The sequence below is a fragment of the Sceloporus occidentalis genome, unplaced genomic scaffold, assembly GCF_023333645.1.
Source record: "Sceloporus occidentalis isolate IW3139 unplaced genomic scaffold, rSceOcc1.0.p SCAF_26, whole genome shotgun sequence".
Taxonomy (NCBI): domain Eukaryota; kingdom Metazoa; phylum Chordata; class Lepidosauria; order Squamata; family Phrynosomatidae; genus Sceloporus; species Sceloporus occidentalis.
The window spans coordinates 10,278,020-10,300,902 of NW_028317006.1; the positions used below are offsets into that span (position 1 = coordinate 10,278,020).

At 41.7% G+C, this 22,883-nt stretch overlaps 2 protein-coding genes and 1 non-coding gene across 3 annotated transcripts in view; 2 read left to right on the top strand and 1 right to left on the bottom strand.

Annotated features, from left to right (window-relative positions):
• Window positions 1-229: 229 nt before the first annotated feature.
• Window positions 230-19,079, top strand: LOC149300138 (RNA/RNP complex-1-interacting phosphatase-like). Its single transcript, XM_089485571.1, has 11 exons — window positions 230-261; window positions 1,191-1,266; window positions 1,700-1,831; window positions 2,800-2,923; window positions 3,205-3,265; window positions 3,604-3,650; window positions 4,144-4,219; window positions 5,184-5,292; window positions 13,494-13,595; window positions 17,625-17,714; window positions 19,008-19,079. Exons 1-11 carry the CDS (start codon window positions 230-232, stop codon window positions 19,077-19,079), a joined length of 921 nt encoding a protein of 306 aa, XP_089341697.1.
• Window positions 19,080-19,392: 313 nt separating this feature from the next.
• Window positions 19,393-22,883, top strand: part of LOC149300139 (methylcytosine dioxygenase tet3-like) — a 44,244-nt gene continuing 40,753 nt past the window's right edge. The window contains exon 1 of the mRNA XM_089485572.1: window positions 19,393-19,725. Within this exon, the coding sequence (XP_089341698.1) occupies window positions 19,393-19,725 (333 nt within the window). The remainder of the gene's footprint in view (window positions 19,726-22,883) is intronic.
• TRNAE-UUC (transfer RNA glutamic acid (anticodon UUC)) lies at window positions 20,234-20,305 on the bottom strand. The gene has a single exon. It is a non-coding gene; the product is annotated as a tRNA-Glu (tRNA).

Here is a 22,883-nt window from a genome sequence, read left to right on the forward strand (position 1 = left end):
CTAATACATGGTGCTGCGCTACCGCCTATACGAGCGCCCGGCGTTACCCACATCAAAAATGGCCGCGCTATTACTGGCGGAAGTGATGCCATGAGAGCGTGTAGCCTCAGACGTGTCCAGTTACAGCAGCGATGGCGTGCGTATGATGGTCATCTGCATGTTCCGAAATCTCATCTGTCCGACTTTACGATTTTCAATTCGTCATCAGATTACGGTGTCCGCTCGGGGAATGGGGAAAGGCAGGAACCATATACCGGACAGGTAACCGGCGGCGCAGGTGCTTGTCAACCCGCACGGGAAAGGAAGAGAAGCAGGGAGGCGGGTGGATCCTGCTACCGGGGAACCGAAACTGACATGGAGTGGGGTCGGGTTTATTGGAGGAAGCCGGCGGGGGGGGAAGAAAGCAACAGAGAGGAGTTAAAGCAGCAGATAAACATGGTTCTGGGCGGAAGGACTGCAACAAAAGCGCTGCCGTCACACCCGGCGCTTCTAGTGATGTCACTCTGGGGTTAATTCATGAAAGGGAGAGCTGTGACTGCGCTATACATTATAAAGGCCCATCCCAGAGAGCGTCTGCTGCAGGTAGCGCTTCCCCCGCCCTGTATAATGTATAGTTACATCAGTGAGATTTCTTCAGCCTCCTTGCTCAGTCCGTCCTGCTGGAGAAATCTTACAGCCTTTGGGGTTAATGTATAGTAAGCATACCTCCAGCTACCCGGATCCTTCCCTTGGGGTGTTACTGCTGATGTCAGTGGGAAACACCCCCATTTAAAGGGAAAAGTGGGCGTGTTGAGACCCCGCAACCCGGAGGACTTGGGTGTTGACCCGGAGAAGCGGTGCTCACCCGGAGAGTTCCCAGGCATGATAGTGAAGGGAGAGCCCCTTTAATGAATAAACCCAGATGAAAGTTTTGACCAGGGCTCTGAATAACCCAAATCTGCGTTTCTGAGTGAGTTGGGGTCTGTAATAAGTCGTAACGCGGACGTCGTATAAGATTAGAGCATGAGCCCCCCTCTATAGAAGAATGCATAATAATACAAGGTACATTTTCCCTAATCGGGGACAGAAATTAAAGTGACCCTGCTGCCGTCATGCATTCAGGCGCATGTGATCCGGCTCTGCTGATATACCGTGTGGATCCTCCTTGTGTTCAGACAAATACATACATGATCGCTTTTGTTTCTCTCTAGGTGGACAGATTATATCCCAGTCGGCAAACGGATCCCGGGCACTCGTTTTATCACTTTTAAAGTTCCTTTAAAGAAAGTAAGAGATTTGTGTCTGACTGATGCAGTATTTTTATTTGAGTATTTTTCTCATTTTGTTTCAGTCATGTGATGTTTTGGGTGACTTCCTGTGCAAACACCACACTGAGCTGATGCTTTATGGCAATGCTAATGAAGTCCATTTCTTCATAGACTTTTGTTAGTCAGTGGGTCCAGATGGGGGATTAAGACTGAGTCATTCTAGCATATACCATTGTGGATTATTAAAATAATAGAGCTACAACGCATATAAATGTCAGCTCTCTGAAAACATTACATTATTAAAGGCAGAATATTTTTCAGAATGTATTTTTAATCCAACTAATAAAAATATCGGCTGGGAGTTCGCGTCCGAGCAGTCGCTTCAGACATAAGATTTGCATTTCAAGTGAATGATGTGTTCCGGGAGGAATAACCGCTCTGTTTATTGTCAGGTTTATGAGAACAAGCTTGCTCCTCATGAACGCTTTTCACCAGCAGACCTGATTCAAGCAATTCAAAACCAGAATGAAGAACTTGGCCTGATCGTGGATTTAACGTGTACTACTCGCTACTACTGGCCGAAGGTAGCGTCAATGCGCTGGGAGACGTTACAATGCTTTAACACGAGCAGATAAACCGTCCTAAGACGTAAAAACACAAACATTATGAGGCCGAATCCTTGTGTTTGAAGCTTTATTATATTTCTAGAGCCAAAGTTGACTACCTTCTTCTTCCATTGCCCACTTATGGAGCAGCTCCTTAACTCCTTAAAGGCCGGGGCTATGTTATACTACAAATTTTGTGTGTTTGCCATGTCTTTCTTCAGCTGTTATTTCCCATTTTCTCATTCAGTGTTATTGCTATATGTGAGACATTTACTTTTTTGAATACAATTTGAAAAAAAATTGAATGTATTCACATGTTGACAGGTAAATAAATTATCCACAGCTAGAAAATACCAAAAACATATTCTTTAACTCGCCCTGATTTGAAAACCAGTCTATATTCCTATATATTCTTCATTTACTTTAACATGTGTAACGTTAAGATTTAAAATTGGCTTTTATTTGTTTTAACCACTAACTAACCGTACATAACTAATTCCCCACTAACTAACCCCAACTACACAAACACAATATAAACTTAAAACGTGTGTATTTCTAGTGTGTGTGTGTGTGTGTGTATATATATATATATACGGGAGGGACTTGTTCTCTAGGCACATATTTTAATGCCGTACCCGGTACGTCGTTGGTCAGGAAAGGGTTCATATACTGTAGTAGTTTCCCTGTATTGAGGTTTTTAAACTACTTTTAGCGCGGTTTTTATTATGGGATTAATCTTTGGATTTCGGTCCTGAATATTAGACAAGGCAAGTGCCATGTAAAAGGTAGACTTGAGGGACCTTATGGCTCTTTTTTTTTGCTTTTGAGCTTTATTTTTTGGATATGATCTTAGTAGCCATTCTTTGTCTTTGTCTCTCCAAAGAAAAATGATATATATACATTTCTTCTAATATTTGAAAAATCTTTGTACGTTTGTTTGTTTGCAGGAGTTACCCAAGACTCTGCACTACGTCAAACTTTTCACTGCTGGGCAAGAAATACCAAGCGATGAGGTCATATTTCAGTTCAAGTGCATCGTGAAACAGTTTCTGAGAGAGAATTCAGACAATGGTAGGTTGGCTGCTGTTAGGTATACGTTCTAACCACTACGTTGTTTCTTACTGTCCGTTCTTACAGAGGGTCAGTCATCTTTCAATAAAACAGGCAGCATTTCTTTGACAGATCTGCTACCTGCAAGTTGTCAATTTTTATTTTGCATCAAAATATGATTTTTTCATTTGCGTTCTTAAAACATGGTGGTAAATAGGCATCCTCTGAGCAATAAATGTAGAATTCTGCTGTTATAGTAATCAGATTTAAATTTTTTTTTTCCTGTTTGTTTTTTTGTACAGAAAAACTTATTGGTGTTCATTGCACGCATGGATTGAATAGGACTGGGTATTTGGTCTGTAGGTGAGTCTGGATTTTTTTTTTTTTTTTTGGAGATTTCATTTTTTTGTGTTCAAGAATCCTTGTAATTTGGAGAATTTCTGCTAATACATATCGGCGCTAAGGAATCTGAATTTATGAACCGCTTTAGAGCAATTAACCCTTCTATTTTTCCAGTGTAAAAACTTAAAATGATAATTTGTCAGGCACAACATTCGTTTAGATTATACATTTAAAGAGGTTCATTTTTTGTCTTATTGTCTCTTTCCGTTGTCTGCAATAAAAGATGAGCAGAGGAACGCTTTGGAGGTTCACCCAACATTGTGGCTGTACCTTCAGTCTAATCACTTGTCTTCTTCCAGATATCTTATTGATGTGGCTGACATGGTGCCTTCTGAAGCAATAGAAAGTATGTGTGTGGGGTTTTTTTGGTGTATTTTTCTTCTATGCTTGCACTGCTTCATGCTATAAATATGCTTCTGATGCTGTGTTTTAGTATAAGCTGTGTCCCACTTGGTGCGGGTTTGTTTCACCCTTGGAAATGTTTCTTTTATGTATATTTCTTTATTGCTGCTTTATTTTTAAATGCCATTTTTTTTACATAGTTTATACTATACATAGTATAGTATTAGTCATTCTTTAATATACAAAATCGGGACTTGACATTTTTAATTTTTTTTATTAATATAAATATTTAAAAAAAAATGCTTTTTTCCCCCAATCCATCTTTCCTTTAAATTAAAATAGACCTTTAAATTAAAATATCTTCTAGAAACCGCCCCTAAACCCCCCTTCTTGACTTAAATGAAGTTTGTTGCAATTCTAGGATGCTCTTTTTTTACAAATTTTTTTTTTTTACAATTTTTGGTAATTTATTAATTATGAAACTCTGTTTTACCTAGAATTCAACAAAAGCCGAGGACATTCTATAGAGCGCAAAAACTATATTGATGACCTGATGTATGGAGTGACGAGAACGTATGTAAATTGCCACTTCTGTATTTTTTTTTCCCTTCTTTCTCTTTCATATGAGTAACTCCCTGTATGTTTTTTTTTTTTTCTTACAAAAGTAATTCTGGATTGGATAAACCCAGGTTACTTCCACCTCTAGCCACACACCAGCCGCATATACCACACACGATGGATGACGAGACGCATCCGTGTCATCCACATCCCCGTCAGGATCGTCATCATCATCATCATCATCCATGGCCTCACAGGTATTCCTAAAGTATATTCATAAAAAGGCTGCTGGTGGCCAGCCTGCTGTGATGTAAAACATAGGGAAGGGCTTTGGTAGAATGATAGGACTCTGTTGCTAGGCAGCTCTAGTATTACAATAAACTTTTAAATACATTTTTTAACCCCTTAAGGACAATGGGCGGTCCCTAAACCCATTGAAAACAATGTATTTTGTCATTAAGGGGTTAAAAGAGCATTAAAGAGAGAAAAAAAACAGATTACTTTTATGTGTCTATATGATGCAGAACGTATCTGGGGAAATTTTAAGAGACACCCTACGTGGAACAGCTCCTTAAATAAATATTGATTTCATTCTTTTTATTTCCCCCCCCCCCCGCTGTGCAGCCAACCTCGTGCTAATTTTGGAGCTGCTTCTAGGTTACCTCCTGCGTATTCATACCCACCAGTGCCTAACGTGCCGGGGCCGGCGTGCGGGCCCCCTCATATGGAAGGTGGTCCACAAATGCATCGCAGGTAAAAGTGCAGAATTTCACAGATCTTGCATTCAGCTGGTGTAGCTAGAGCAAACCGATTTCAAAATGAATTAATTTAAACAAAATGAATAACATCCCCAGGTACCGTGATCACCCTCGGTTATGCTTAGATGTAAGAACAGTTGTATCTCATATGCTATTACAGCCCAACGCTTGCTCAAACCGTTTCTCACGTGATAACTTTTCCTTTCTAATTGTTATTGTAGAGGAGATGCCAATAGACATGATTACCATCATAAAGGAGATGGGAACAGACACCATTATCAACGCAGAAGGGGTTACTCGAATAATAACGGCAGAAAGCATCCGACTAACGTAATTCCCGCTCAGGGCCCCGCTGCTGATTGGTCTGGGCAGTGGCATCCATACACAAGGAATCCCGCACCAGATAACTAGCCTTTTAAATAGCGATACAGACTTTTTTCTTCTTCTTCTTTTAATTTGTTTGCTTTTACCTAAGGATTTTAGTAGACTTTTTTTTTTTAAACAATACAGAGATGCTTGGGCTTAATTGGACAGAATATTTATTAACCAATGGCTAGCAAGCCCAGCATGTCTGCAGAGCAATGTGGATCTTTGTGTGTCAAGCAGATACGATGGACGTGTCTGCATGTAAGTGTTTATATATGTTCCATATAATGGGAATCGCTATGGTTACTACAGCGGAAGAGGGTTATGAGGATGAAGAGATGATTAGTTTGAGTTATCATCTGTATGTACAGTAGATACTTATCAATGCCTGAAGTCTACAGATGCTCCTTGGTTGCTTCACTACCCATAGTCTTGTGGAGTTGTCAGTCTGACTTGTGTGGAGCCACATCTCTCCTGCTTATATCATCATGGGCTTCATGGATGATGTCATAGGATGTGCACCAGAGTCTCCTTTAGTGCATAGGTTACTGGCGCATAGATCTCAAAGGCTGGTGGTGACCTACCCTGATCGTTTGGTCTCTGCACCCGCTGCGTTAGAATCTTGGCATTTGTAATTCCCTGCCACCCATAAAACCAGTAGTCAACTGTGCCTTCTTTAATACCCTCGGGTAATTGTCGGATATTCCCGGGCTGGTCGCCATCTTTAAATAACTATGTGTAAGTTAGACTTCTATAGTTGGACATCTGTTTTCTTAACACACTTTGATTCACACAACTGTGTTTTATTTTATGTTTTATTATTCTAGAAATATGTTTTAGATATTAACAATGGAATACTTGTGCCCCTTTTTTTTTTTATTAAGTTTGCCAGTTAATTCCAGGGATCAGAGTCCCTCTAGCTAGCCTCCCCATCACAAAATTGGCTTAAAATTATAAATTGCATATTATAAATTTGGATCTTTGTTTTTATAAGAAAGCAGTGTTCTTATGGGTATGTAAGTTTGTCGCTTGAATGTTGAAAAATGCTTGTGAATTTAACGAGACACTATCTGATTTTACTTATTTGAATTTTAGGGAGTTTCCTTGATTTTAGGTAAAACGAATGTTTTATCGTATAATAGAATGGGGGGAAAGGTGTGAAATCTATTTGATTGTTAAGAACAACCCTTACCCATTGTAATGAAAATTTTATTTGTCCTATCTGGCATGTTATGCAAAAAAAAACCTTGGAAAAGATGAATTTTTATTCCTAATAAAATTCACAAAAAACAAACCGTTTACGTACCTGTTTCAGTTTCTATGGCAATGACCTACAGTGTCTGCTTTTGTGTCGCATGACAATTATCCATTCCCAGAAATATCCCAACTGCAAACATTTTTCATGAATAAATAACCATTTCTCGAAAAGGGTTAAGGCATTCTACAAAAAAAATATTACTAAAAAAAAATATTTTTTAAAACCTTTTAGTTTTATATGTTAAATTTAGCAGAGTATGTCTTCGTTTTGTTTTTTTGTTTTTTTAGTAATTTACCCAATTTAGGTGAGTTTCTGGAAGTGTCTGGTTTCTCAGCTAGTATTCTGTTGAGGGCTGATATTCTAGGATACCAAAATTGAGTTCATTTTGCTTTCTGATGAGTTCAGTTTGTAACATAAAATGTTAGAAAACCTTTACTGCTTGGATTTCATGCATTCTTGACATTTCCTAATTACATTTGGTATCAATGTTTTTCCATATCATAATAGCAGTTGTAAAAGCCTGTGCGGGAATGGATTACCTTCCCATTTACCTTCTGAAGATCCAAGCAGATGCTAAATAGCTTGAATGCATGTTGTCGTCTTATGGCCCCATGTGGTTCACTTGTGGCATTTGTTCTAAAGGGTTATATGTAATATGCCCACTAACTCGCCTGTTGTTATATATTCACCTAAGCGGTGATATCGCCAAATAGATCCCAAACTTTACCCAAAGAATCACAATAATGTTATGGGTCCAATTACTAATCTTTTTGTGTATATTTTATTACCAGTTTTTTTTTCTGTAATACAACTCTGCCTCTTTTTCTAAATATGCCCTGTTATCCTCTATAAAGCCTTCACCAATTAGATTACCAGTCTCTCTGCTTATACCTGGCTTCAGACTGGAGCTGTTTATCCTGTACGGGGCCAGCAGGTGGCGCTAGTGTAATACCAGTCAGCTTGCATTATGATGTCACAAGTATAATGGGATCAGTTAAAGGAAACTTGTTTGAAAAGTTGAGACACATACATTAACAATCTAAAATAAGCCTATCCATGCAATACCTCCATTATAGCTCACTTTTTAAGTGAAAGATTAAAGAAAAATTCTAAATATCTTTTCTGAAGTCTTCCAGGATGAGAGAGTCTCTTCTTATATCGAACCACATAAAAGCTAGTTGTGAAGGGTTAACATAGTTTAGATGGGTTACGCAATGTGTGTGTATATAATATAATAAATATATATAATGTATAAAGAGCCTGTTTGCTTCAGTGATCCCTGTTTGATTGCTTCTTTTCTTTTCACTAACACCATTGAGTTTTTCCATAAATTGCAGCTCTGCAGGTGCTGGGATTGCACATTGCCGAAGCATTCTCATCTAGTAGCTTAAAAAGCTTTGGTTAAGTGTCACACTACCGGCAATTAATGTTCAATATCTGTACATTTTTTTTTTTTTTTTTTTTTTTTTTTTTTAAGTAGCATTAAATCTTTCCTTCTCACTTGCACACCAAGGGTTAATTGATATGTATTTTCTAAATTGTGCAGCCAGTATGGGTTAGTAGAAGGTGGGAGATTTTTAATAAAATGATTTGATGATATGATTGTTGCGTATCTTTTTTATGATTTTATTTTTTCAAGGGGGTTTATCATGAAGGAAGCTGTGTATTACATACATGTTGGTGACATGTAGGTATCGTATAAAATTTAGGTTGTACCAGCTCATCTCGTGCACCCAAAGGAACATCTAGAGAAAAAAAAGCTACATTTAGAAGTTTTGGTTAAATAAAGTCTAAAAAAAAAAAATGTATGAATTACACTAGGAATCTTTACATTATCTATTAATGGGAGAAATATTGAGTTATGGGCATGTAACATACAGAAAAGGTTTACATATAGCCACCAAAGTGTGTAGCGTAATGATGACTAGGCGTGATTAACAACCTGACTGGAACCTTTCTGGGCTCCCCATGGATTTCCTGCGCATTCACTTTATGGTAAAGGTGTTATGCTGGTTTATTACTCGTTCGCATGGCACCAGCCCTCATCTGGTCGAAGTTATTGCATAATCTACTTATTGCGGTGAGAGGTAATAAAAATGCTACAATGTATTCTGTGTAAATCTTGGTCATTAGTTTACCGAGTTAAATTATTTCAAAACAAAGCATAAAAAGTGTAACGCGTTCTGATTTAAAATAAACAATTATCCAGTGCTAACTTTCAGCCTTGTTATTGCTCTCTTTAACTTTGGGGTATATCAGTACGCTTTCTAACAGATTGAAGCCGTGAAGGTAAGCTATTGAAATGGGAATTCACGTCTAAAATTGTGATTCATAAACTGTATTAGATGGGTTACTGGATAAACTTGATTTATTAAATGGAGAAAAGCAGACTCTGTGGACATTACTGACAGCTTTATATATATATGGTGCAGAAAGGTGCTTAGGATAGCAAATTTAATTGAATGAAAGCAGAACTATATTATATTTATTCCTTCCTTCCTTTTACGAGAGTTGATAGATATCAAGTGAAAACTGTGATATTCTCATCATGCGGATAAAAGCCTTATTGTACATAGACAGTAACCATTTCCTCAGGTACCGCTAAAGCCACTACATTTTTAAAACACAATCTGCCTCTTCCTGCCATAGAATGTAATCATATAGTGTCATCATATAGTATAATCATATTATATAGTGTAATCATATCATGTAATCATAGAGCTGCTAGATTAGGTAGGACATTTTGACACCTTCAAAATAGACTGCTTTGCGAAGTTGATCTAAACTTTGGGAAACGTTGGTCGTGCTACTAGGGCTGCTACTAACGATTATTTGCGTAGTTGGCAGATTATTTTTTCGATTAATGGAATAAATAAAAAAAATGCCATTTTAAAATAATTTAATGAAGGGACCGGGGAAGTTAATGATGGGATCTAGGGAACGGATCAGACCGAAGGATGGGAGGGAGTTTATTTACTTTTCAGACCGGTGTACGATACAGGAAAAGAGAGAGACACTGGGGACCCGATTAGACCGATGAGGGGGAGTTTATTTACTTTGCAGACTGAAGGGTAGGAGGGGGTTAATGAGGGGATGAGAGAGAGACCGGGCACCAGATCAGACCGGAGGTTGGGAGAGAGGGAGTTTAATTTGCAGACCGGAGGGTGGTCGGGGGTTATTGAGGGGACTGGATCAGACCAGTAAATTAAACTTTATCTTTAAAGCAATAGTGCGTTCTGTACCAGACCAACTAATAGAATGACCAACTAACCGATCATGAAAATAGTTGACCATCGATTCGTTGTTTCAGCCCTGCATGTTACTCTTCTCTATTTTAATATTTTTATATGTAATATTTAATGTATATTGGGTAGTTAGTGTGCTGTGGGTTAATGGGCATTAGATAGGGTAAGGGTTGGTTAGGCGTTAAAAGAATCCTAAAAAAAACTCCCATCACCCTATAATCTACATTATGTCATTGTACATTTTTTTTATGTGGGGATTGTGACAAGCTAGAAGTGATCAGAATTATTTTACAGCACCCCAGCCAGCTGATCTCATAATAGATCTTTAGCTTTTTACCATGGTAGCAACCAGCCATATTAGGCTGCCTGCTCCATGGACTGATCACTTCCTAATGGTGTAAGGATCTGTAAAGTCCACACCTTAGGCTTTCTTTAATGAATAGAAGCTATTTCAGTAACTCCTAACTGTGAATGAGTGTAGTCAGCATCCGCCTGCACAGTTTGAGTTGTGAAATTATCAGCCTGCTGTATTCCAATTTTAGTCACTGATATCAGAAAATAGGAAGTCTTGGTCATGTGTTTTCAGAGACCCTTGTGTAGGGAAAGCCCAATACCCAATAAACCCATCACAACAGCAGCCAGGAAACTAATAGAATTTAGCAGTAAAGGAAGTAGTCTGCCACTTATATATGTAATTGCCCCGTAGCGGGAACCTAACAGGCTCATTTCTGAGAACGCAGGATTTATTTTTTTTATGTTTTGCCTAGGTAAACCCATTATATCATCAGTGCCTAAACTTGGCTGATATTTTGGGTGAGTAGAGGTCAGACTTGTTCTGTAGGTGTTCTAGATGCCCACTAACTAAATGGCTTCTAGACCCCAGGATTCAAACTGATTGTTGTAGGCTGCTATTATATCATATACCGGAGGCCATGCCATTTGTAAATATGAAATAATGTTTCGAGACAGACAGTTCAGTGTAACGTATTAAAGGTGCCATCTATTAAGCCTCAAAAAAGAAATGTACTGAATTCTTATGTATCCATGTATTTTATTGTCTTTTCACGAACTAGGGCTCCTTCACTCATCTGAAAATCACACTCCATTCTCAGAACAATATTCCTGGTCACACCAGTTCATAGTAATAACAGAATCTGGCATACTGAGGTTTTCTTTTTCTTTTTTTTTTACTAGATTATATATTTTCTGGGTCTTACAACAGTTGTATGAATAGTTGTAAAGGGATGGTAAAGCACTGATCGGATTTAGGCAACAGCAGGTTTGTGGTCAGCATTTCACTAAATGTAGCAGATGTACGAGGGACTTCCACAAGCATTGTCATAGACACGGGTATTGCATAGGAACCATTTGCATACACGCTCACCAGCCATCCCGTGTTGGGACACCAGACTACTTGTGGCTTTATGCGTGGCTATGTTTTCAGGGATCATTTCTATAGTTTGCGACTGGAGAAAGATGCTTGAAAGTAGCCAAGCTCAGTATGCGTGGCTGTGCACACAATTCGGGGCTATATTGTGTTGTCACACGTTGTCCGCGTGATGTGCCATGGTCTCCAACCCTTTATTGCATGCACAGAACCTACGTTGCTGGGAAACATATGAGGAGAGCTGACAACCGGAACATAAACTTCAGTTGTCTAGACTGAATTGAGACTGTTGGCAGCTATACCCATAACGATGGTCTCCTCCTGTCACCAAGCTTCTATTATAATCCAGTAGGTTTCCTGAAGTCGCCAAAGAGGGAGGTTTTCTGAATTCATTTAAAATACCAACACAATTGTTCTGTTAAAGGCATTATTGTTGCGGATAAGTGACACTTTACGTGAGCTCCTGAGGATGAGCCATACAATGGTAATATATTTGATGTAACTTACGCCTCTTCAAACGCCAAAGATTAAGGAAAGCATTACATTGCGATCAGAGAAGGATGCCCATGAGGCCCAAACTTTCTCAGATGTTTTGCATACACTGTGCATTAGTCAGGAAGATCGCCCAATGTTTTCATCTCTCGTGGCTTTTGCAGGATTTTCTGTCCCTTTCTGAGGCACGGTTTTAGTCATATGGGAAAAGTTTTCTAAAAACATAAGGTATCAGGTCTCCATATTTTGACTTCTCACTCAGCACTAGCAGGCTGAGGCATAACCCTGATCTCTTATCGCGCAAGTCCACAAAGTCAATGAATTCCAAAGGAAGCCATTATTGTTCTTAAAATGTTCACCCTTGCAAGGTTATTTTTAACTGCATGTTTATGTAAAAAAAAGCCTTAACCCCTTAAGGACCATGGGCTGTCCCTTAACCAATTGAAAACAATGCATTTTGAGCCCGTACATGTACAGGCTTTGTCATTAGAAGAGCCATTTTAACTATTTCAATACTAGACAATTACGGCTAATTCTTAAAAGTAAATAATTTGTTTTAATTTAAATCCACGGACCGGCAGCAGTTATTATTTATTGTTTTATATTGTGCCATCATACAATGGGATAAATAGCATTGCACCGCGAAAATGTTTGGGATCTGTGATTATCCAAATACGTAACAAAATATCCGTGCTATGCATTTTTTTTATATATATAATCAGGTTTTGATTAATAGGCAATCAAATAATCCTGAAAGTATACTAAATGATCATTTGTCCGCACTGTATGATGTATTAGTGGTTATATTGAGATATATCATTGGTAACCTGGTTCACCACACACAGACATTATAAGGGAATTTGGTAAATGTTGTAAACAGGAAGTGCCCATTTCCAACATGGCTGCCAGAAGTTCCACTTCCTTTTGCTCCCTGGAGGTTGGGATAGTGAGTGAGAGGTTGAATGTGAGGGGAGGTTGAGGTGTTTGGGGGCTTCAGCCGTGATGGGAACTAGAACTAGAACTAGAACTAGAACTAGAACATAATGCATATTTATATGCAGACAGAGACTGGAGCCATGTTTTGGCTCCTGAAAGCATTGGCAGTGTCACTGGGCCCCTGTGTCATGGATACAGGATGGGCTCATTGCACCACAGCCTGCAAAGCTGACATGAAGCGGTGAGTAGCCATATTGGTTTGATACTTCTGAGGTGTTTTTTGGGGAGTTTGGGATTGCATACACTGGATTAGGTGCAGCCATTACAACAAAAAGCCACTCAAGCTTTAGCTGTTGGGGATAGTTTATTAAGCTGTTTGTATTTTGATGTTCCCCATTGTACAGTGCTGTGGAATATGATGGTGCTATATAAAACAATAGATAACATTAGCGTGCATTGCACTCTGTTGTGGATGTTTACTGCATGCATTCATTTTGGGTTTGCTTCATTTCTTCCCCATCTGCTTGTACTGATGCAGGGAGCATGCTCGGCCTGCGCATGCGCAGTTATCTGTTCCACTCACTTAACCATGTTTTTAATGTGAGTGGCAGTTTTAGGACAGGGAAGCTGAGATTTCGCAAAAGTCAACATTATCCAAGCAAGATATCTCCCGTCTTCTACCCGCAAACTTCACTATGAACCAATAAACAACGATGGGGTAACATAAAGCTGCACTCCATCCCTCTTATACCCTATGATGCATGTGATGGCTGAGGGTGATCGTATTGTTAATGTGTTTCCTATTCAGATGCATTGATCATTGTCTCCTCTGTTTCTCTGCCCTCAGCTGTTTGCCTTGCTGAAGATGGTGTTTGGCTGCTTCGCAATGTACATGCGCGAGGTAATCTCGGCCACCAGGCTACAGAGTTGGCTCGTGCTGGAGTTCCAGGTGAGTCCTCTCCGCGCACACGCAGAAAAAGCTCCTATTGATTGTAAGGGAAGTGCTTTTAGGCCGCTGATTAGTTGCTTAAAGCAGCCAAAAACTGTCACCGACTAGTGAACCATGGAATGAATTTTTAAATCGGTCATGAATGAATATATTCGAGTACTTATAAAGTACTTTAACCCATTCATGACATTGGGACTTAACTATGACATCCCAGCGATCATGTGCTAAGTGACCATATGGATGGAATAATAGGCCCTTTTGTTTTTGCCCGGTATGTGGCCTTTCCTTGCTGGTAAATAGGAGATGGGGCAGAATCTCTGGCTCTTGGCCGATGAAGTGTAACTGCTCTCGGTGCGAGTGCCGGTTACATTTACGTAGCACACAATTTCCAGAAATTCTGAGCATTATTTGCTTGTGGCGTCCGTGCCATGAGAAACAACATTCGATGTAAAAGAGTTTGCGGTAAGTCTATCTGACCCACGCTGAGACATCTGATGACCCCCTGCCTCATGCTGATCACAGGTACTGCAATCAACAATACGACCTATGAGAGCCTTGTTGGTTACACTGATCAGCTGCCGTAGTGAAAACTATATATATTAAAAAAAAAAATAAAAAAAATAAGCAGTCCCCACTGATGTCATCAAGACATCATAAAGGGTACCATGTGGTTGAAAAAGAGATCCCTAAGGAATATACAGACCCCAAGAGCTTAATGTTTTAAAATAACAAAAAATAGCGTAATTTAAAAACAATGTTAACGTTAAACATAAGGGGAGTTATGATTCAGCAAACCCCTGTCCATGGAGCAGTTAATATGCCTTTTAATGTATGGGGATGCTGATTGGGGTTTTTAGGACAAATGGAAATACGTTTTAAAGAAGGTTAAGATATTTTTTTCTGAATATCGTGGCGTCTAAATGGCATTTTATTGAATGTTTGGACGGGTGATGTAAATGAATTCCGCGTTACTGTCTGTACCTGGATGTGTTTGACTCTTCATTTGCGCCGGGCTCTGTGTTAATGTTTATTTGCAGAGTTATATATGTGACCTTTGCCGTTTCCTAACAGATTTATTTTGCAATCGTGGCATCTCTTTAACTCCAAAAGGTTTATAGTCCGATCGCACGTTTTTCTTTATTTAGAGATTATATATCGCTGATTACGTCCATTTGGCTCAGGCGGCTCCCGTAGGGTGAAGATGGATGAAGAGAGAGGACTTTAGGACATGTAATTGAGCTTTATTGAGAGGAGCAGTGTGTCATTCTGTCTGGACTCTGTGGAAAGAAGGCAATTCCACTTTAAGAAAGTTTTTGAGTATTTTGTACCTTTTTAAACGCTTAAAAAAAGATGTACTGTTCCTTCCACTATTTCCTACTATATCCTCAGAAGTCCAAAAACCTGTAGCTGGAATAGAAGCGATTTGTCTTTAAAGACATTTTATTGTTTTTGATTTTCACGTGCGCGGGATATGTATACGGCTCCCGAATCCAAGACCAATTACTGATGAAGGTTTAAGCCGGCTAGATGGCCCGGTGACTTCTCTCCGCTGTGAAATTCTATGCTTGTGCTTCTGTTTTCTTTTCCTATGCTTTGAGATCTGCTCAGCACTAAACTGTCTTGCCTGTGATTATCTGCTCTCCTCCTCTTTGACAAATCCCTCACAGCTCTCCTCCCCCACTATCTTGCTGGGGATGGGCAGAGTAAACACAGATAGCCACCGGGCACCAACATCTTCGGGCTGTAAAATATACAGGAACATTTCCCGTTTCCCTTTAACTTTAGCTGTGTGGTTTGTAAATGCCAAAATAAACCTGTTGATTAGTGGTGTCGATATGCTTTATGGCTTCTATGGATGCGTCTTTTTCTTTTTCAGGATGGCTAGTGAACTTTTCTGGCTATCTGCAGAGATCTGGGGGGTAAGAGGAGCAATCGGTTGTAGGCTGGAATGAATGCCATAGCTGGGAAATCACATTTGCTTTATATAATGTGGAGGTCTTTAAAGGGCCAGTAATGCTTTCTTCAGAGCGAGACATGGATGAGAACCATTCGACCATCCAGTCCACACGTTTTCCAGATGTAAGACTCGGATCTTAATCCGTCCTTGGTCTTGTCTTAGGCGTAAAGCTATTCTGAATCTATTTCACGCATGGTTAAATTCCCTCACTGTATTAGCCTCTACCACTATTGTTGGGGGGCTGTTACATTTATCTACCACCCTCTCAGTAAAGTAAAACTTACTTTATGTCTGAGCCTCTGACCTTCTAGTTTTAGGTTGACCTCTTGTTGGTTTTGCTGCGCCAGTGGCTTGCGCCAGATGAAAGGTTTTTGTGCATGTATGTGCTACTACATGTATGCAAAAGCGTTAGAATTACATATTGACATGTAGGCCGGCCATGGTGGTACACGGAAGGGGAAAGACGCAGCTCCGCAGAGGCTGCAGAAATGTGCCGGCTTCTATTAGTTTGGCCGTACCTGTTGAGTCCTGTAACCGTCCTTCTTTATATTTTCTGTTTTTGTCACTATATTAATGCCCCTTAACGTAGTGACATCATAGTTGAAATGTTCTGTTTTCCTGAAAACTCTCATTTTAGTTAATGTGCCCCGTTTTGTAGAGTTGGAGACCACCTTTGGGAAGAACCCCCCGGCAGTTATCTGCTGGCTGTTGTCCTGATGCTCCTTCATCTTTCGGGTAGATAGCATCTTGGTTTAATAAAAAGCTGCTAATGACACTAATGAAGCTCAAACACCTTCTCACTGATTGGGTATCAGAGATGTAATAATTGAGCGAATGCCGAATATGTGCCGCCACCTATGACGTATGTAAAGAAAGGCGCAAGAGGAACCTGTTGGGTTGCGTTTATGGACATAGTAGTCCTGTTCCGGGGGATATCTCTCTGCCGTGTACTTTTTGGGTTATCGTACTTCTCCGTCTCGCTCTGTGCGAGTGCCGGCTGTGTGGCGTGCGTGCGTGCGGTCGGTGGTGGCTCCTAGTGGCCGATGTCGTGTTTGTGGTCGTCCGAGCCGCGTCTCGGCTGCCTGTCTGGTGCAGTGCCAGAAAAAAAAAAACCACTTCGCTCGCTCTTCAGAAAACCTTTCCTTTTCTGAAAAATGAAATGATGGCGTCTTGCTCCTGTTTAGTGTAAACCTCTAAATTCTGGACCCTTTGAAGATCTTTTGAAATAGACCAGCATGGGGTAAAAACTAAAACCTCATAACACTTTCAGTAAATGAGATCTTGTCAGAGTCTTTAAAGAAAGTGTGGGGGGGGATTCTGTGTGATTCATCGTGGGAAACCTCCGCTGGGTCATGTGATCACATATATCGCCCCATGAACTGGAGCTTCTGCTCTTCATTAAAGGCCAGGTTAGCATATGAGCGTAAAACACAAGTAAAGTATTACGGTACGAGGGGCTCGGAATATGATTTCGCTTTCCAAGTTATGCCCCAAAGTTCGGTGTTGCTGTATCTATGTCCGTTAAGTCGGCTATATAGTTATATACACGTCTTGCGTATCGGTGTGAAATCCATATATTCTGTCGTATATTATGTTTGCAGTACACACATATACTATCTGTTGTGGCCCATTCTCTGGCCCAGGGGAAGCCACTCATTTCTAGTAAGGCTTGTCCAGGCTTCAGCTATATTGGCTAGTGGGCTGAGGATCTAGTAGCAGCTGCCAATGTACTGATCAGCCAGCTCTGCTCTATCCTATAGGTGTTCTCTGTATAGTATATTCTCCCTCTCCTCCTATATATAACACAACCCCTCACTCCCACTTCTGAATATAGCAGCCCCCCCCCCTTACACCAAGTTCTTTATAGAATCAGGGGTCCATGTTCTGTGTATAGGAAGGGCCCTGTTTTGTATGTATGGCAGCCCCCCTCCCTGTTGTGTACATAGCATTATTCCCTCTCTACTCCTTCATAGCACCTGCTCCCTCCCTGAATGCTTCGGCTTCTCCCCCCCCCCACACCAGATCTGCTCCGAATCCCCGTGTACTCCACTTCGCATCTTTGTGTTTGTCAGTCACTTCCCTTTTGTTTGCTCCACATCTGTGCCCCCGAGCTCTCCCTTCCCCCCTCCCCGGTGCTGAAGGCTCGCAGAGAGGCACACAAGGTGAGTCAGGGCTGAGTGCTTTCCCGAACGCCGGCTCTACGTGACATTTAATAAGCAGATGTGCGCATGCCGTGTGATTGCGCTTCTGTGTATTGGCGTGCATGTATGATGCACTGAGTGCTTGTATGCACCATGCATGCATTTCAGTAGTGTGTGCATGTATTGCATGTGTGCATGGCTGTATGTATTGCATGTGTGCAGCGATCGCACTGCATGGATCATTCCCTATAGATCGGGCTTCTCCCGGGTGCCGGTGCTTTATTCTCTTGTATGTAAATGATGTGTGATGCTGATGGTGCCCGGAGAGTGAGTGTCCTGTGTGCGGTGCGATCAGGCACGGTTTGCGTTCGCCGGGGGCTGACTTATTGGCACCCGATGCCCTCTGCACACACGTGGGCTGCACTCCGTGTCGCCCGAGCTCCGGGAGAGGGGGCATTCTGTGTAGGTGGGTGTTCTGGACATTGCCCCCCTTCCACGAGGGCTGCTCCGGGGTGTTTGGGGTACTTTGCCCCCGGTGTTTTGGGGGATCTGCGGGGCATGGAGGAGGGGGATGTGTTGCCCTGCACACTGGGGGCGGGTGTCTCTTTGTTGGAGGGGGAGGGGAGGGCAGACCTGCTGGTACAGTCCCAGCTCGGGGCTCAGAACAAAGAAGCGAAGGGTCGCTGTGGCCTGTCACTGATAATGAGCCATTAGCCCTCTGTGTCTGTGCCGGGGGCTTCTGTAGGTGTGTATTGCGCTTATAGTCTGCGTGCTTATAGGGTGTCAATGTACACGATCTTCATTGTATGTTGGCTGTACATGGTATGTATACAGTGTGTATGTATGTATGTATATATAGTGTGTGTCTCTTGCACATGTATGAATAGCAGTGATTGGCTGCAGTGTGGTGGTCTTGCAGTGCATGTGAGTGCTTATGTGCTTTTGTGTATCTGGCAGAGAGTTGATGAAGAGTAGATTGATATAAAATGATTGATACATGGATAATGCAGCAGTGAAGGTGTTAATCTGTATATTCAGACACTGATCTTAAATCATCTTATTTTGCAGTTAGTGTTACTTTGACAGCAATTAAATCCCTGAACTGGAAGCTCTCCTCTATTCCAAAGATAGCTGCTTCTTCTTGGTTGCCCTGTGCTTGTTGGATCACATTGATTTATTTGGACCCCCTCTCCAGCTCTTTTAAATGTAGCTGTGCATGTTTAAGGGTTTGGTCCAATAATGTTAAGACTTGCTTGTTTAAAAGTTGACTACTGGCTATTTTTGGGTATTTTTTGTAATTTTTCTTTCTCATAGGTAAACTTTCTGAAAGGCCTGACCCGCTTCACGCCAGAGTCAGAGAGAAGTTTTGCACTCTTGGCGTCATGATGAGCTGTCAGAGGGAAGCCGGGAGTCTCCGAGAGATCCGTGCGCGCTTTCCTTCAGCTGCTCAGCTGTGCTTAGAAGAAAGCAATAAGGGGCACTAGAATTTAATTCCATAGGAAGGTTCAAGCTACTCGAGGGTTCACAGCCAAATGAAGGGACGCAAATTGTGTTACAGTTTGAAAATCTGTCTGTCGTTGAGTCGCAGGACTAGATAACGCTTACCTAGACCTCACAAAAAGGAAAGTCTGATGCTTTCTTAGTGAATCTGGTGTCCTGAAGTTTCTCTGACGGGTTTCTGCAGTATTTTGAATGTGCCATGAAGGATACCCAGCCTACACCGGTTGCTCATGCAGGGTCCGAACATATTTATGATTTCCACGATGACGGGGAATCCTTGGGGAGGTTAAGAGAACCTGAGTTACCAGGAGAGAATGGCGGTGGTGGCCTCGGTGGTGGCATACCCATGGAAACTTTAGAGCAGTGCAGGAAGAAGAGGAAGCGATGTGGGGTCTGTGTGCCGTGTTTAAGAAAGGCACCGTGTGGAGCCTGTTACAATTGTGTCAACCGGAGTACCAGCCATCAGATATGTAAGATGAGGAAGTGCGAGGAGCTCAAGAAGAAGAGACTGATTCCACTTAAAGGGACAGAGGTGAGAAATTATAGATTGTATACTTTATTTTATTACTACATGTTTCTAGCTATCCCTTAAAAATTTAAGTTCAAGTCGCGCTGAAAGTCAAAAGTACTTGTCTGGCGACACAACTCTAGTTCCAAGATGCCATGAGGCCTTGGGTAGTATGGTTGAGTGCTGTTTGTTTTTTTAGCATTCCCTAAAAGATGGTAACGTCCTCCTGCCCCTGGCTCACCAATTTGTATTCTAGGTTGCGGCAATTGGGACGACCAGACATACACAACTTTGGTGATATATACATGCACCACACAATAAAACTGACTTTTTTTTTATATGGGAATAATGGTTTAAAAGAGAGTGTACCTTTTAACAAGCACACCTTTGTCAAGAGATGTAATATCACTTTGATTTTTGGCAGGGGTAGGTGCTTTGGTGTTATATTGCATCCTTGTAAACAACTGGCATAATTTAACATATTTTATTCATTTTGCTGTGAAGCAATAAAATTTTAGAAGAAAAAAAATCATTCCCATACCGGGAGTCGAACCCGGGCCGCCTGGGTGAAAACCAGGAATCCTAACCGCTAGACCATATGGGAACTCTTACGTACAAACTGGAAACGTTGCGTAGCTCTGTGAGATTGACTGTGCATTGTTGCGTGTTGCGTTACTAAGCAATGATGTGTGTGTGTGTGTGTGAGATCCAGGGCTGCAGATATCCTGACTTAGCCGCTATTCCTCCTCTGGTGGCGGCTCTAGCGGTGTGTGTGTGTAATTAACGGGTGTAGCGGCAGGCGTGTGGGACGTGCTGTAGTGGAGCCCCTACCCTCCTCCCAGTTTTATGAGATCCAAAACCAGTATTGCAAAGCCTGAAATACTGGCTGAGAGTTCAACCCCCCCCCCCCCCATTCTAGAATAAATATTTCTGGTTTAATGTCCGAATAAGAGTACATGGGCATGTATTCTTTAAGCAAAGTGTACAGAACGTTACTGTATTTGTCCAGCTCGCTCGGTTTAAAGGATTTTTTAGCGGCTGCCTTATTTTTAATGCTTTATTTATAAAACATTGTGATGAAAGACGGATTCTAAACTTTTACGTTTACAGGCGTCATACCTCGAAGGCCGTGGGATATTTCTGGTCTGCACGTTTGCTTTATGCGCTACTAAACTCTACCTTTTTGAAGGTTAAATAGTCATTTTTGTACCATTTAAAAAATGAAACCTTTTTTTGCAGCTTGTTAGATAATCTCTATCGCGTCATCTTTGTTTCATTTGGGGAGTATTAAACTGGTTACATTTGCTGCCAGGATAATCCATTATCTTTCCATCTTAATGGCCCCTATAGATGCATCACTAAACGCCATATGCAGAGTAAATTACATGACACGCGTGTTGCTCACATGGAGTACTCGGGGCTCAGTATATCTATTTTTGACCCGAATGTAATGTGAATCACATGGCCGTTCTCTACGCGTTGGCGTGATGCTGCGGGGTCATTGTTTTAGAAGGGGCTTAAAGTTGTGTGTTTAGGAGGGATGGGGGTAATCGAAATACTGGAGGGCCTTTTGAAACGAGCCTCGCATTCTGCTCATTCGCTCCTTCAGCAACTTCCTAGCCTTGATTACGATAATTAGGATCTGTCCACCTTGCTGCCATGAATGTCAGCAATCACTGGCATTCTTGGATTAGCAGCCAAGCCTCTCTTTTGTGTTTGGGGTTGTAACAGAGCCTGCGTCACCCCCCCCCCCCTCGTTCCTCTCCTCCCCCCTCCTCCTCTCTCCCCCCTCCTCCCCTCCTCCTTTCTCCCCCCTCCTCCCCTCCTCCTTTCAGGGAATGATTTTTGACGTGTGGTATAGGCGAGCGTATCCTATGGCTGCCAGCTGGGTTTTAGCCGCCCCTCCCCCAATGCAGGCCACATACTGCTCCTATTGTGCGCGTCTCTGTGGGCTTCTTTCTTCTGCTGCATTGTGATCGCTATGTGGCTGTATCAGGAAGAACTCTTCACAGCAGACAGGGCTCTGCTGAGCTTCAACCACTAACCTCAGCTGCCTGTCTTACTCCATTCACTATCAATCACTGATATGCTTTCTGTAGACCACAGGTTAGATCGGTGGCTGCCCCAGGGTCTTGTGAATTTTAGACCACCAACCTTTGTAGCGCTACCAGCTGGTAATCCTTGGTTTAGAAGTTGGCATTTGTTACTATAATCAGTGGTCAAATAGTCAAAATAGTGCAATGGGTCGACTCGTGTACTACTACATACATCCGTAACAACTGTATTTTGTTACAAAAAAAACCCCCTCTCTCCGTTCTCTTCATTCTCTCCAATGGCCGCAGTCCTCATCCCCATGTCTCATGTGGTATTGCACACCTTTTAACCGCTCGCATATATTCTGGTCTCGGGGGGGGGGGGGGAAATCAATAATGGTAATATTCTTCTGCATATCAGACGCACCGTTTTGCCATTTTTTTTTTTTTGTTGGTAAGCTTTGGTACTTGTATAATCCATATGCTTGCAGTTCTGTAACAATCCAGTTATTAAAGGATGTTGAGCTGCGCTGGTAGCAGCAGTAACTGCGTCTTGGAGATTGCCCACAATGCCTGCTCATGTGTGTTCACCCTGTTGCCCTGAACGTGTACCCCCAAATACATTTCTAATGCTGGAACACACTCCAAGTAGACAGCAATATGCGTCCTTGTCCAGAAGGCAATCCATGTTGTTACGGATCATTTAAAGATGGCTGTTCCCTCTCTTCCTAAATGCACCATCCCTTGGTTTCGTTGTCGCAGTATAAAATGCGATGGTTTAGGATGTTCAGCCTGTGCCCTGATGAATCGACGCGAGGTCCCTCCGCTCCGTTTTACCATCGGCTCTTTCCTCTGAATCACTTTGTTTTTACAGAATCCCTTTTCGTTTGTCGATCCTCTTCTGCGGAAAACTATGTTCCACAGGTTTGCGTATCTCCCGAGCTTCCTTGCAGCTATTTCTTTCCATCTCAAGTTTTTGCGACGTCTCTGTTTCGAGATCCTTAGTCTGCGTCGTTCCGACATTTCATCTCGTTTTAAGAATCCCACGGCATCGGCGGAGTGAGCGTGGGCGAATCCTCCTACGTTGCCATTCCTTATTCATGCCTTTTAATCGACGCTCTCGTTCGCCGCCTTCCCCTAAACACGACC

What these genes read in the sequence shown, in the direction of transcription:
- LOC149300138 (XM_089485571.1), top strand. Translation starts at nt 230, where the DNA reads ATGGGGAAAGGCAGGAACCATATACCGGACAG. An exon ending in CTCGCTACTACTGGCCGAAG is followed by an intron (nt 1,832 to 2,799) that starts GTAGCGTCAATG and finishes GTTTGTTTGCAG; the next exon opens with GAGTTACCCAAGACTCTGCA. An exon ending in ATGTATGGAGTGACGAGAAC is followed by an intron (nt 4,220 to 5,183) that starts GTATGTAAATTG and finishes TTGTTATTGTAG; the next exon opens with AGGAGATGCCAATAGACATG.